The sequence below is a fragment of the Miniopterus natalensis genome, chromosome 13, assembly GCF_054644295.1.
Source record: "Miniopterus natalensis isolate mMinNat1 chromosome 13, mMinNat1.hap1, whole genome shotgun sequence".
NCBI lineage: Eukaryota > Metazoa > Chordata > Mammalia > Chiroptera > Miniopteridae > Miniopterus > Miniopterus natalensis.
The window spans coordinates 56,063,917-56,076,424 of NC_142093.1; the positions used below are offsets into that span (position 1 = coordinate 56,063,917).

Consider the following 12,508-nt stretch of genomic DNA (forward strand, 5'->3'; position numbering starts at 1 on the left):
GGTGGATGGAGTGCGGAGGTGGGCCGGCAGGTAAGGCGTTTGCTATCTCTAGGAATTAGCCAGGAGGCCATCCCACCAGGTCAGCAGGGCCCCAGATGTTGAAGCATCAGATAGAAGTAACGACACGGTTAACACGTCCTTTTGATTAAGCCACAGTCGTGTTCTACTCTGCTTCCCATGACTGAGGACTGAACATAGAACATCTAATATACTTCTAACAGGAGGTAAGAGAGGTGGTCTCAGAGTAAGTGGCGCAAAGTGGGAAACGGAGGCAGTCCGAAACCCTTCCTGGGCCCTGACTGCCGGCCAGTAGACTCCTCCGTGTTCAGTTTCTTGAATTTGGCGGACTCAAGTTTGCATGGAGTTGCCAGGAACAACCCTTTCAGCCTAAATCGGTCCCTGAAGAGGTATAAAATACCTTTAATAGTTTGTGTTTTATGCTTTTCTATATATAATTAGTTGAATATATATGAATTGACCTTAGCCTACGCAAGACTGCAGAGCCCTTGACTACTGTCTCCTCGGTCACGGGGCTGTGTGTTTCCTGTCCCTGGCACCTCCACGCTCCAGTTCACAAGCCAGCTGTGGCCCCAGGGTCTTGGCCCAGCCCTTTGGTGGAGGGCCTGCTGGTGGCTGATGGGAAATGTCCCCTGACCTACCTTAAGAGTTCCAGTTCTCAGTAATTCTCGAGCACAGCTGATTAGACGATAAACCTCTGGGAACTTTCTGAAAAAGCAACTTTGTTATGGCATCAAAGCCAGGACTGCCCTTTCAGAAGTTTATTTCAGGAGAACGCTCAGCAGCTGTGCAGAAAGATTCACGTCAAGGACGCTCACTGCAGCACTTAAAAAATGGTTAAAAAAAGGAAAACGGAGAGCCTGCGTCACTTACCTTGGGCACCGCCAGGCAATGGGGACCTCCAGCCATTAGAAACGGCTTCAAAACACAAACAGACAACAACCCACTGAAAATAGGAGATAAAGTTGTGGTAGAGTATGATCTGAATTTTTAAAGGAAAAGATACAATTTTTGTATGTAATAAAAAAAACACACTAGACAATCTTTAATTTTTCTTTATGCTTCTGAGCGAAAAACACACACCTCCGATAAGTGCATTAGTTGTTTTCATTTCAGCAAGGAGCAAATTACCTCTATAATTAAAAAGTCAATCAACAGATACATTTTTTAAGCTTTTCCTAAGTCTAGGGAACATTTATTCGTAAGGATGGAAGTATGCCCTTCCTCCACGGATTCTAAACCCAGGCTTCACCGCGTAGTGTCAGCTCGCTCCTGGCTGGGAGCGTAACCGTATCTGCTCGCTGACTGCATTGCCTGGGAAGGAAAGAGCCAGGGCCCTGGGTACGGAGACAGCAGACAGAAGAGGGTCTGCGTGTTCACACGAAGACACAGCGGAGGTTTAGACTCTGTAAGTGAAAACCCTCGGGCACCATTACTGTGCACAGTGTGGGAGGCCGCCAGGGGGGCCCATCTGGGCTGGGCTGAGAGATTCCCGTAAGTGCCCCCGACCACCTGTGCTGGTTGTAAGTGGGGGCCTTTCAGCAGCACAGGGCTTCCCTCGAGGGGGAGACACTTCCTGAGCAGCCTGGGCTGACTGCTCCCCAAGAGGCCCAGCACATCCAGAGAAAACGGCAGCCGAGGGGGAGAAAGAGCCTCCCATATCCATATTTCTCCCTCACCTCTGGTCATGCTGTGAAAGCAAAGTAAGCTTTCCGTTTTCCTCTGAACATCTAACAAATTATTCAACCTTGTTTGTCTTTCACGGTGAGGCTAGTGACCCTCTTTTCATGGTTTAATAAAATATTCGAAATCTTCCTGATACCACAAAATATCGTAATGAGGGAATGTGGTGGCAGCGTTTCAATGAGGGAGGAAATGAGAAACAGGGTCCCCAAAAGGACACCTGTCTTTGAAAAAGGTTTCCAAAAGTGAGCTTGGCTAATTTTTTTCCAACTGGACTGGCTGGCACAGGGCCAGCAGATGCCAGTGGCTCAGGAGCGCTTGAGGCGATGGATGTGCGGATGTGGCGCCTTGGGGAACTTTAGGAGCTTAAACCTGAACACCCCAGGAGGCTGGACTTGCACATCAGGGCCCTCAGGTTCCTGGCTGCTGAAGGTAAAGTCCTGGTCACGTCTAAGTGTTTCTCATACCGATGAGTTCTTTATGTTCCTATCAGACTAGGACAGATCTGCGCAGCCGTCCTGTTTCCCTCTGAACCAAGCATTCTCTGGACCCTCTCCTCTCCCTAGAACACTGTGGCCCCTGTTTCTCCAAGATGAAGGGCCAGAGAGCAGGAGATGGACTGGAACTGCCTACAACTGGAACTATCTGTTAAAGTAACCTCGCAGTCTGCCCCAAACCACACACACACACACACACACACACACACACACACACACACACGCCCCATGCTTGTGCTCACACATCCTTCTATTCTTACAGAATCCAGGTGCTAACCTCCCAGCTAGGATGGGAAGCCCTCCCTTTCCTTGAATAATTAAATCACCAAGGCCTGGCCTGTGCCCCGCCCACACTCCATGGGGTCTTTTCTGTCACTGGCAGCAACTAGCCTCCACCTTTCAAGAGGCAAAGCTTTGAAATTATACTGTTCCCTTTGACAATCAAGTTCTTAGGCAAAGGTAGTCTCAATCACTGTTGATTTTGTTTTAAATTTGCAGCTGCAAATTTTCAGTTTAGCTTTCCTGTCTCACATCTTCTGTGCCTAAAAGGTTAAGTGTGGCCCTGGCTGTTTTGGCTCAGTGGTTAGAGCGTCGGCTTGCAGACTGAAGGGTCCCGGGTCCGATTCCAGTCAAGGGCATGTACCTCGGTCGCAGGCTCAGTCCCCAACTGGGGCAAGGGCGGGAGGCAACCAATCAACGTGTCTCTCTCACATCGCTGTTTCTCTCTCTCTCCCCCTTCCACAAAGCAATGGAAAAAATATCCTTGGGGTGAGGATTACAAGTAAGTAAATAAATAAATCAATAAGAGGGTAAGCATGGTGACTCACCTCCGTGGCACAGGCTTAAGTGTTTGCAGTCTCTGTGTCTGGGAGCAAGTCCCTGTCTGTGGGGGCTGGAGGTGAAGAGAAAGGCAGACTTGTGGGGTCACCGTGACAGAGGTGTGCTTATTTTACAACGAGGACAGGGTCATTGATGAGATTTGTACTTTGGATTTAAGAATTCGTATGCATGCTAGGATCTCTTGTTTTTCAAAAATCGTGCCATGTCTGGCAGAGACTGCTGGGGACGCACCCTTCCATGCTAAGAAAGCCATAGCTGGGCACTGGCTGCCTCACTGCGCAGGTCACCTCCCAGCCCCTGTGCAGCTGTGGCCCTGGGACTCAGTCTCGGCAGGGGAGCCCAGGCGAGTGTGGGGGTCTCACCCTCCATCCCTCCACACCCCTTCCTCTCTCGGGAGCCAGAACACAGACCCGGCTGCAGCGGGGACTCACACAAACACGAGGACGCTGCCTCGGAGGACAGCGGGAAGCTGGACGGCAGGGGAGCCCCGAACCACCTCCTGAGCGGAGAGCCCGCTCGAGTGCCCTGACTTTAATGAGAGGGAAACAAGGTGACTTTTTAAAAGCTGCTTCCAAGGAGGGCGTCTGCTCCTCCCTCCTGCCCCCTACATGCCCAGCGACACTGCTCAGCTCTCTGCAGACTTCAGAGCCCCTCAGAGCAGCGGCTGATGTGCTCTCAGGGCTCTTTTCCCGCCCTGGAATGGGTCGCCCCACCCATCCATCCTATTCCCCAGTGAGGACAACTTACAGTCCAGGGGTGGCTTGAATGCAGACAAGTGCTGCAGCCCAGGCCACCGGGGATTTCGCTCTTTAACCCATGTTCCTGGCTCCTGTGGAGGTTGAGTTTTTATCAGCTGAACCCTGAAATCTTAGGACCACATGAGGACAGGGAAAGGGACTGAACAGCCAGTTTCTGAAACAAATTGCTACCCATGCCACCAAAGGACAAAGGTTGGCCAAAGCAAGTAGGCAGCACTACTGGAGTAGTTATTGCACCGTATGGGCGGCCTCTGCTGGGGCCGGGCAGGGGCTGGATCCTTTATGTGCATTATTTCATTGAGCCCTCTGGGTGGAGGTATTTACACCACTTAGGAGAGGAGGAAGCTGGGGCACAAAGTCACTTGCCTGGAATCACGCAGAGACCAGGTGGCCCTGGGTTTGGGGAGCACATGCCCTTTGGCTCCATCACCCATGCATTTCCTCAGAGCAAAATCTGGGTCCTGGGACTCAAGACCTCTGGGGCTTTGGGTGTCAGGGCTGCCGACTTCATGAGCAACATTGTCAATACTTAACTAGCAGGTTTTTAGTCCAAAGGTGCTATATAGGGGAAAGCACACCCAGGGCTCAGAATAGCAAAATAGGAATTGATCTAGGTTTTTGTCATGTATCTGGGTTGTCCGAACGTCCTAGAGAAATTTTGCTTTTATTTCACCCCAAAAGCAGGGACCAAGATGCAAGACACACAGGCAGTGGATTTTCAGGGGGAGTCAGAATTGGGATGACACTTTTGAGACTTACTTGTGTCTCATTTTCAGAGGCTAGGCTCTCCCAGGGAACCGGGGGCCATCTCCTGCATAGTTATCACCGAAGTCAACTCCCAAGGCCCCACAAAACAATCCAGGTGCCCAGGGCTAAAGAAGAGAGAAAAACAAAAACCACAGGAGCAGCCCGTTGCTCTGCAAGCCTCGCGGGAGACAAGAAGTCAGTGTTCCTGCAATATCTTAGGGAAGGAGAGTTTGTTAGCGGTTCTGCAAGGCCAGAGAGGCTTCCAAAGGTGACTCACTGGGCATCAGAGGTGAAGGGAGACTCAGGCAAGGGTTACTCAGCAGGGCCGTGATTTAAAACCTGGTGGGCGCCCCACTACTGACCCCATCACTCAGACAGTCTCCCGGGTGTCATCTAGTCCTTAGTGTCCTTCCTGAGTCACCCCAGCTTGCTGAGTAACTGCCAGGTTCTAGGTTTCCTGAAGTCGCCGTGTCCTAGGAGACGCTGGGCTCCAGCTTTGGGGCTTACTATTCACTGCCTGTGCTGCTTATGGCAAGTGCATAGACTTATTCACAGAAAGAGCAGTAACGCTTTATTTAAAATATGTACAAAATTATTACTTTGAAACATATATTACTTTCAACATACATCGCATAACACTGATGTAAATTTTGGTGCCTCTGTTCATTTGGTCTTGATTTCTTTTACCCAAGGCTCTGGAGGGACATTTTCTTAAATGCACACTGGAGGGGAGGTGCCCGCTGGCCTGGTCCCCTCGGCGGCTGGCTGTGCTCTGGGCCACTACTAAGGCTGTGGGACACCTCGTGGGAGCCGAAGGCAAACCCTGACCCTGCGGGGGCACTCGGGACACAGAATTGAGGGCCCCTCTCCATCGATCATACACCATTTGCCCATCTTTTCTCTCTGCCTCTGGGCATAAAAGGAGGGTAACATCAGTGAGAGACGGTATCAGTATTTTCTCAACAAAGCCTGCTCGGAGATATTACGTTCTCTGTGGTTCCTGTTCTCTCCTGCCTCTGTCTCCCGAACCACAGGAAGCGAGTATGACAACGGGGAGCTGGCCTCTTGGTACAGCCTTGGAAAGGAAGGGAGAAGAGAAATGAAAAGGGAACGTCTGTGTTTTCAGGCTGAATTTGAGTTACTATTATCGTGAGATAAACTAGACAACAGCTTTGGGCACAGCACAGCCCGAGCCTCGTCATCACTTCCTCCCACAGTGTCTTGCACTAGCAGGCACTTGATAGAGGCTCATGGGAGGAGAGATAAATGGATTCAGAGGAGCTGGTGCCCAGGAGCAGACAGCATATGCATTTTAGAATCAGAGTGTTTGTTGGAAGGTGAAAGGGACATGGGAGATCATCTAGACTTGTCTCCTCACTTGGTAAATGGGAAAACTGAGGCCCAGAGAAGTTAGATGAAATGAACAAGGCCATACACTAGTTCCCGTTTAGAGTTAGACTTGGAATCAGATTTTCTGAATGTCTCCTTACATTTCCCACTCTCTTCAGATCTGAAACTGTCAGAAGAGCTTCACGGACTTAGTGGTGTGCCTCAAACCCAGGAAAACTGGCCCCACGTCAGAAGCTCCGGTGGTAAGGGGTGACCCTTGGCAGCCGTGGGCACCAGTGCAAACAGAAAAGCTCCCTCTAGGCAGCTGCACTCCCAGGATCCCAGTCCTGCCTGGGCTCGGAGGCCTAGGCCCTGGGTAGGCGGCCCAGAGCACAGCATCAGAATGAGGTAGGAGGCGCACAGAGATCCATGGGGAACTGCCGGCAGGTCTGTGTCTAGGGTGGCAGGTGTGTGTCTAGGGTGCCCCTGCCGGCAGTTCCAGTGCCGAAGTCCCTGCGGCAGCTCACGGCGGCTGCAGCCTCGGTGTGTCCAGAGCAAACGTGTAAACTGAGCCCACTGACCACTGCAGGGATGGAAAGCAAGTCGCTTCAAATGCTTGCTGAGAAGATGAATTACAGGAGAAGGACTGTGTTTTTTCTGTGCACTGGGGAGAGATGGAATGAAAACAGAGGGAGGCATGGGAACAGTGAGAGGAAAGAGAAGGGCAGAGGGACCGTCGTGGCAGACTGGGGGCGCTGGGACGGAGAGGCTGTGCAGGTGGGAGAGGTGGGGTACACACAGGGCACCCGGGTGGGCTTCTCCTCTCAGCTGAGCTGCCCCTGAGGCCTTCCACGTGTCATACCAGGAACTGAGAGGCACAGGGTTCCCTCTGCTCCCAGCGGGATCCTGGTTTGTGGAAGGGACGACTGGGCCTGGTTGGAAATGCACATCTGATGGATGTAAGGAACCTGTGTCTCCCCACACACCGCAGACTAAGAGCGGCCAAGGAATGCTGGCGTCCAATGAAGTGAACGCTAACCAGTGAGACGCACCTACCTGGGTAGCTCCTCTCGGAACACGGCTCCACGGTTCAGCAGCCCTGGAGGCCTTCCTCCTGCCCCACACTCAACCCTCCTCACTCCCTGCCCCCTCCCCTTCCCCCACTCTCTGCCCACCCCCTGCACCCACCTGCCATTTCCCAGCGCCTTAACCACACGCAGTCCCCATCAGACCACAACTGCTCTCCTGCAGCAAGACACAGAACTCACTCATCCTGCAAACCCGGGAGCTGCAGCTCAGATGGTAACAAGTGAGTTTCTTTGTGCTTCCCTGGCCGCCACGAAACGCCGACTACACTCCAGCGCCAGGAAGCAGAGCGGGCCAGCCACGCCCCGGCCCAGGCCCCGCGCGCCCCGCCTGCCTCCCCCTAGACGGCCGACTGGTTTTCGTTGCACGTGTAGACGGTGCTCGGCTGGACTCGCCTTCGGATCCGCACAGGCACTTTGGGGAGGATCTGGAAGGTCTGCGGCAGCAGCTCGACGCAGGCCTCGCGGAACTTTCGGATCCTCCAGCAGTAGACGATGGGGTTGAAGGCGGACTTGATGTAGCTGAGCCACAGGACGCAGGCGCTGGTGGTGTAGAAGGACGGGCCGCAGTAGAACCGCCTGCTGAACACGGACAGGAGGCTGTAGACCGAGTGCGGCAGCCAGCACAGGGAGAAGCCCACGAAGAGAATGAGGATGGTGGTGAAGGCCTTGGTTTTGAAGCTCAAGTCCAAGCTGACTTGCTGCTGCCGCTGGAGCCGCCGCAGGCCGGCCCTGGTGAGCTGCCTCAGGTCCAGGCTGTCCGACTGGTTGTGCACGCGGAGGGTGTTCTTGCGCACCGTGTGCAGGATGCACAGGTAAGAGCCCAGCATGAGGCCGAAGGGCACAAAGAACGCGGCCACCACCAGGGTCACCACGTAGGCGCGGCCGGCCGGGACCTCCGTGTAGCCCAGCACGCACTGGGGCGCGCGCGCCGGCACCTCCACCAGCGCCCAGCCGGCCAGCGACGGCGCCGAGACGCAGAAGGACAGCGCCCAGGACGCGGCGATGATCACCTTGGCCCTCCGCGGGTTCAGCTTGTCCTGGCGCTGCACGATGAGGAGGAAGCGGTCCACGCTGATGATCAGCAGCACGGCCACCCCCTCCAGGACGAAGAACCAGTAGAGCGCGGCGGACAGCCGGCAGAAGTAGTCGCCGAAGCGCCAGCGGACGGTGACCAGGGTGACGGCGGCGAAGGGCATGCAGCACAGCGACAGCATGATGTCCGAGAAGGCCAGCGTGGCCAGCAGCAGGTTGATGGCCGAGCGCATGGCCGGCCGCTGGTACACGATGACGCAGACCACGGAATTGCCCAGGAACCCCACGGCGATCATCAGCGTCATGACGGCCGCCAGGCACACGCGCAGGGGCGCGGCGGCCGCGGGCGCCCCGGAGCCCCCCGCGCCGCTCGCGTTCAGCAGCAGGAATTCGAAGGGCTCGGCGGACGTGCGGTTACAGGACATGGCGGGGAGAGGCGTGGAGTCCGGGACGCGCCGGGAAGGGCTCCGCTCAGCGCCTCGGGGGCCGCCGTCCCGCGGCCGCCGCCTGCATCTCCCCCGGTGTCCTGGCTTTGCGGGGCACGGGAGTGGCCGGGAGAAACGTCTTTCTCCGGGGGCCTGAGCCAGGGCCTGCGGTTCAGCAGTCACGCTCACGCCATCTCCGAGGCAACCCACTGCGCCGTGGCTTCCTGGCTGGACGCGCTCTGCTGCCTGGAGCCGAGAAAAGCGGGGTGGGGGAGAAGGGATTAGACTTTCCAGGCTCGCGTGGAACGAGGCGGGTATTCTAACCGCCGGAGCCGGGAGAAAAGGGCTCATTTGGTTCCCATTTGGGACAAGGCCATGAGGGCGTGTTGACGTTTGCCCCTCCGGATCCCCTGTGCGCCCTCTCCACCTCGCCCTGCTGAGGACGCTGAGCCCCTTCCTGGGAGAGAGATGAGGTCCTTTTCACCCCGGCTCCCTCCCATCCGGTGTGGCTGGTGAGGTTCCTTCTTCTCAGGTGGTCTCAGTCCCTCTGGGGGGGGGGGGGCAGCTCTCCCCGAAAGCCCAGCCCCCTCTCCAGTTCCCTGACTGCTCCCTGCCTTGGCCTGGGGGCCTGGGGGCGACCTCGTCAGTTTCCCCTCGCCTGGCCTAGCTTTTGACAAGACACTGTTATTAATCAGGCCTGATCTCTTTCCTATCTGCACCCTGACTGATAGGAGGGGTCCCTGCAAACTGAAGCTATGGGGAAGCAGAAACGAAGAGTAAGTAGGTTATTAGGAGGAAGGGGAAAGGCCTGCGTGCGCGTGGGCCCCTGGGTGTGCCAATCCACTCACTCCTGGAAAGAGAAACACAGGAAGCCTCCTTCAGTTCCTGACAGGTTTTCAATTAAAGTTGCGTTTCCACATGTATCGTTATAGTATTTATTCCTTTCTTTGTTTTTAATTAAAATTTTAGCTTTTGGGTTTTGTCCAGTCTCTTACACCAACCTTTGCCATCACCTCTCAGAGACCAGCTCTTTTTACCATTCTGTGGTTTGGGTTTTACTGATGGTCACCCCCATAACCAGATGATTCCTTATATCTAATTTCCTGATTTGCTCACTCGAGACACTATCTGTTGGTCTCACCGTATGAAAGATGAGGTTTAGCTCACTCTACACAACCTCACTCTCTTCCCAATGGTTTTTGATTCAATATTTTTAAAATAATTTAAGAGTCACCATTGTAACTATAAAAACATACTTAGAGCCTGGCTGGTGTGGCTTGCTGGTTGAGCGTCGACCCATGAACCAGGAGATGCAGGTTCAAGTCCTGGACAGGGCTTGATCCCCAGTGGGAGGCATGCAGGAGGCAGCGATAGATAATTCTCTCTCATCGTTGATGTTTCTATCTCTCCCTCTCCTTTCCTCTCTCTGAAATCAATTTTAAAAACCACATATATATCTTATGGTCCCCTCTCAAGTATGGACAGTGCCTCTTCATCTGTACTCTATAAATTAGGGAATTGGTACCTCTGCCGTTTCCCCACATCCTCTCTCTCTTTCCATGTCCATTCTGTCATTAGCTGTCCCTGTGCTTTCACCTGAAGTCATTAGTATTTACATTCATTCCTGAATCCACAGCCAGGCTTCCTATGCCGTCTCATCATTTGACTTTAAGAAGTTAACTACCCTTAAACGTGTTTAAGTTTTTATGCCTGCGTGGTATTGTTCAGGATTGGGTCGGGCTGTCTGTGCTGGAATTCCTCCTTGCCTCCTGGTGGAACAGGACCCTAGAGGGGTCATGTGAGTGAGGAGCACATGCCAGCGTCTGGGCCACACGGAGTCTGTTATCTTACAGCTCCTGGAGCTTCGAAGCTAATCACATGCCACATTACAGTTGTTTCATACGCTGTCCATGACTTTCTTGGGCAGCTTTTTGTGTTTTCCTTGAAGTTTCTTGTTGCCTTTCTCATTTTTTCAGTCACCCTTTCAGAAGAGGATCCTTTCTTCCCAAGGATCCCCCTCCTAGAGCCTATGACTCTGCTCCTGGTGGGCCCTCTGCTCTTCTAGGGACCGGCTCTTACTGCTCCCATGGGACTACTTGTTCCTAACCCTTTGTCATCTTTTCTTGGTTTCCTTTATTTTTCTGGACAGTATCCTTAAATTACTTGCTAAGAAAGAGCTTTCCGAGTCCTTGCTTACCTGGAAATCTTTCTCCTGCATTCCTGCTGGCTGGCGGCCTGCAGGCTAGAGAATGTAGGCTGAAATAATTCCCACAGAAGCTAGGAGGTGTTGCGCCTGCTGGCATTCTGCATTGTTGGTGTTAGGTTGGAAGTGGATGGGATTTTTTTCCTTCATAGGTGACAACTTTTTGTTTCTTGAAGGTTTGATATTTTCTTTCTGAAAATGTCTTTACAAGAATGTATCTAGATTTGGGTTTTTTTCTCCTTTATCAGACTGGATACTCAGTTGGTCTTTTAAATCCAATGCCACGTACACCTTGACTCTAGGAAAGTCTTTTATCTCACACCTTTATTCGGTTTCTCCTTCTTGATCAATTTGGGTGTGTGTTTATCAGTAGGTGCTGGACCTCATTGATTGGGCCTTAATTTTTCTTTTCTTTTCCCTTATATATTTTTTATTTTTGTCTATGTTTTCAGTCCTGTCTTATGCTACGTTCTGGGGGACTTTTTAACTTTATGTTTAGTCCTATTTTTAATTTCTCATTTTGGCAGTCATGTTTAAGCCTTATTTTCTGCGCATTTCGTATAGCACTTTATTCCTTTATGGATGTTTTATACTCTCAGAACTTTCTGACATTATTAGCGATGTAATGTTAAGTTCTCTTCTTTGTTTCTAAGTTTTCTCTGGTTCCTCCGAGTTGGACTCAGCTTACCTTTGCCTTCCTTTTTAAGACTGCTGGTTCTCCTCCCAGCCAATGACTCCTGAATCTTGGTCATGCTAAGTTCTAAGGGTGGAGTGGCCTCCCCCTGTGAGTCAGCCTCCCCATAAGCTCTCTCCCTGAGGGGTGTGCCCACGGGTAGCCCCGTATAGGCCAGGCCTTGCATGGGGGGGGGGGGGGGGAGATGAGGCACAAGCCCTGGAGTTGAGGGCTTCCCAGTGCCAGGAAGAGCAGGGCTTCCCCTCGGATCCCATCACCACATTATAAACCTTCACTACCACCACTAGTATTTTCCATACATTCCCTGCAGCGCCCCCTGCTTCTGGGGTAGGAGAGGTAAATATCTACCTCTGGAGATAGGCTGGCTCCCGTCAGCCCGTGGAGAGCTTCTGGGTGGGTCGTGGGCAGGCATAATGCTGGAGTTGTTGGATGGGCAAGCACTGGTGCTGGGGTGCACTGGGACCAACCTGGAGTCTGGGTTCAGTGGGTGAGCCTGGTGTTTGAGTCTGCAGTCATAGGCCTGGGACCTGGGTCTGTGTGGGTAGATCTGGATCTTGGATCCGCAGGGGCTAAGCAGGCACCAGGGACCAGTGAAGTGGGCCCTGTATCTGAGTCTCTGGGGTTGGTCCAGCATTGGGATGAGCTGGGAGCCTGATTTCCTGGGAGATGACCTGGAGTCTGGATAATGGGGATGGCCTGGAACCTGGGTCCAGGAGTTTTGCCTGGAAGTTGGGTCTGTGGAAGACAGTCTGGTGCTGGGGCAGGCCCTGGCATCCATGGGAGCTAGCCTGGAGTCTGGGTCCAGGGAGACTAGATTGGTGCTGCAGTGGGCTCTGGTTCTGGTTCATGGCATGGTAGTCTTGTAACAGTATAGCAAGAAGTTAGGAAAATTCTAGGGCAAGAGAAATAGGGAAACTAAGACAAGAAAATGAAACAAGGCCAAACAGTGTAGGCAGCCAGCAGCAAGCTTGTAAATAGCAAACCCTTATCTTCCCCAACCAAAGATGCTTGAGAACAAATGGTTAATGTCTCTCCTTCTTAACCAGAAAATACATAGCTTAAATCACCCTGGAACTGCTAAGGCAAGAGGGAGGAAGGGAGAAGAAAAGAATAGAGAGTTTTATCTCACCTGCTAAACAAAGAAGTCAGCTGTCTTGGGGAAAGGGGAGAGAAAAGGGAGTTTTTAATCTCACT

The 12,508-nt window shown here is 52.8% G+C and overlaps 1 protein-coding gene across 1 annotated transcript; it reads right to left on the bottom strand.

Annotated features, from left to right (window-relative positions):
• Positions 1-5,088: 5,088 nt before the first annotated feature.
• On the bottom strand, positions 5,089-8,680 carry GPR45 (G protein-coupled receptor 45). Its single transcript, XM_087823728.1, has one exon. It carries the CDS (start codon positions 8,415-8,417, stop codon positions 7,299-7,301), a length of 1,119 nt encoding a protein of 372 aa, XP_087679854.1. The 5' UTR covers positions 8,418-8,680; the 3' UTR covers positions 5,089-7,298.
• Positions 8,681-12,508: the final 3,828 nt, after the last annotated feature.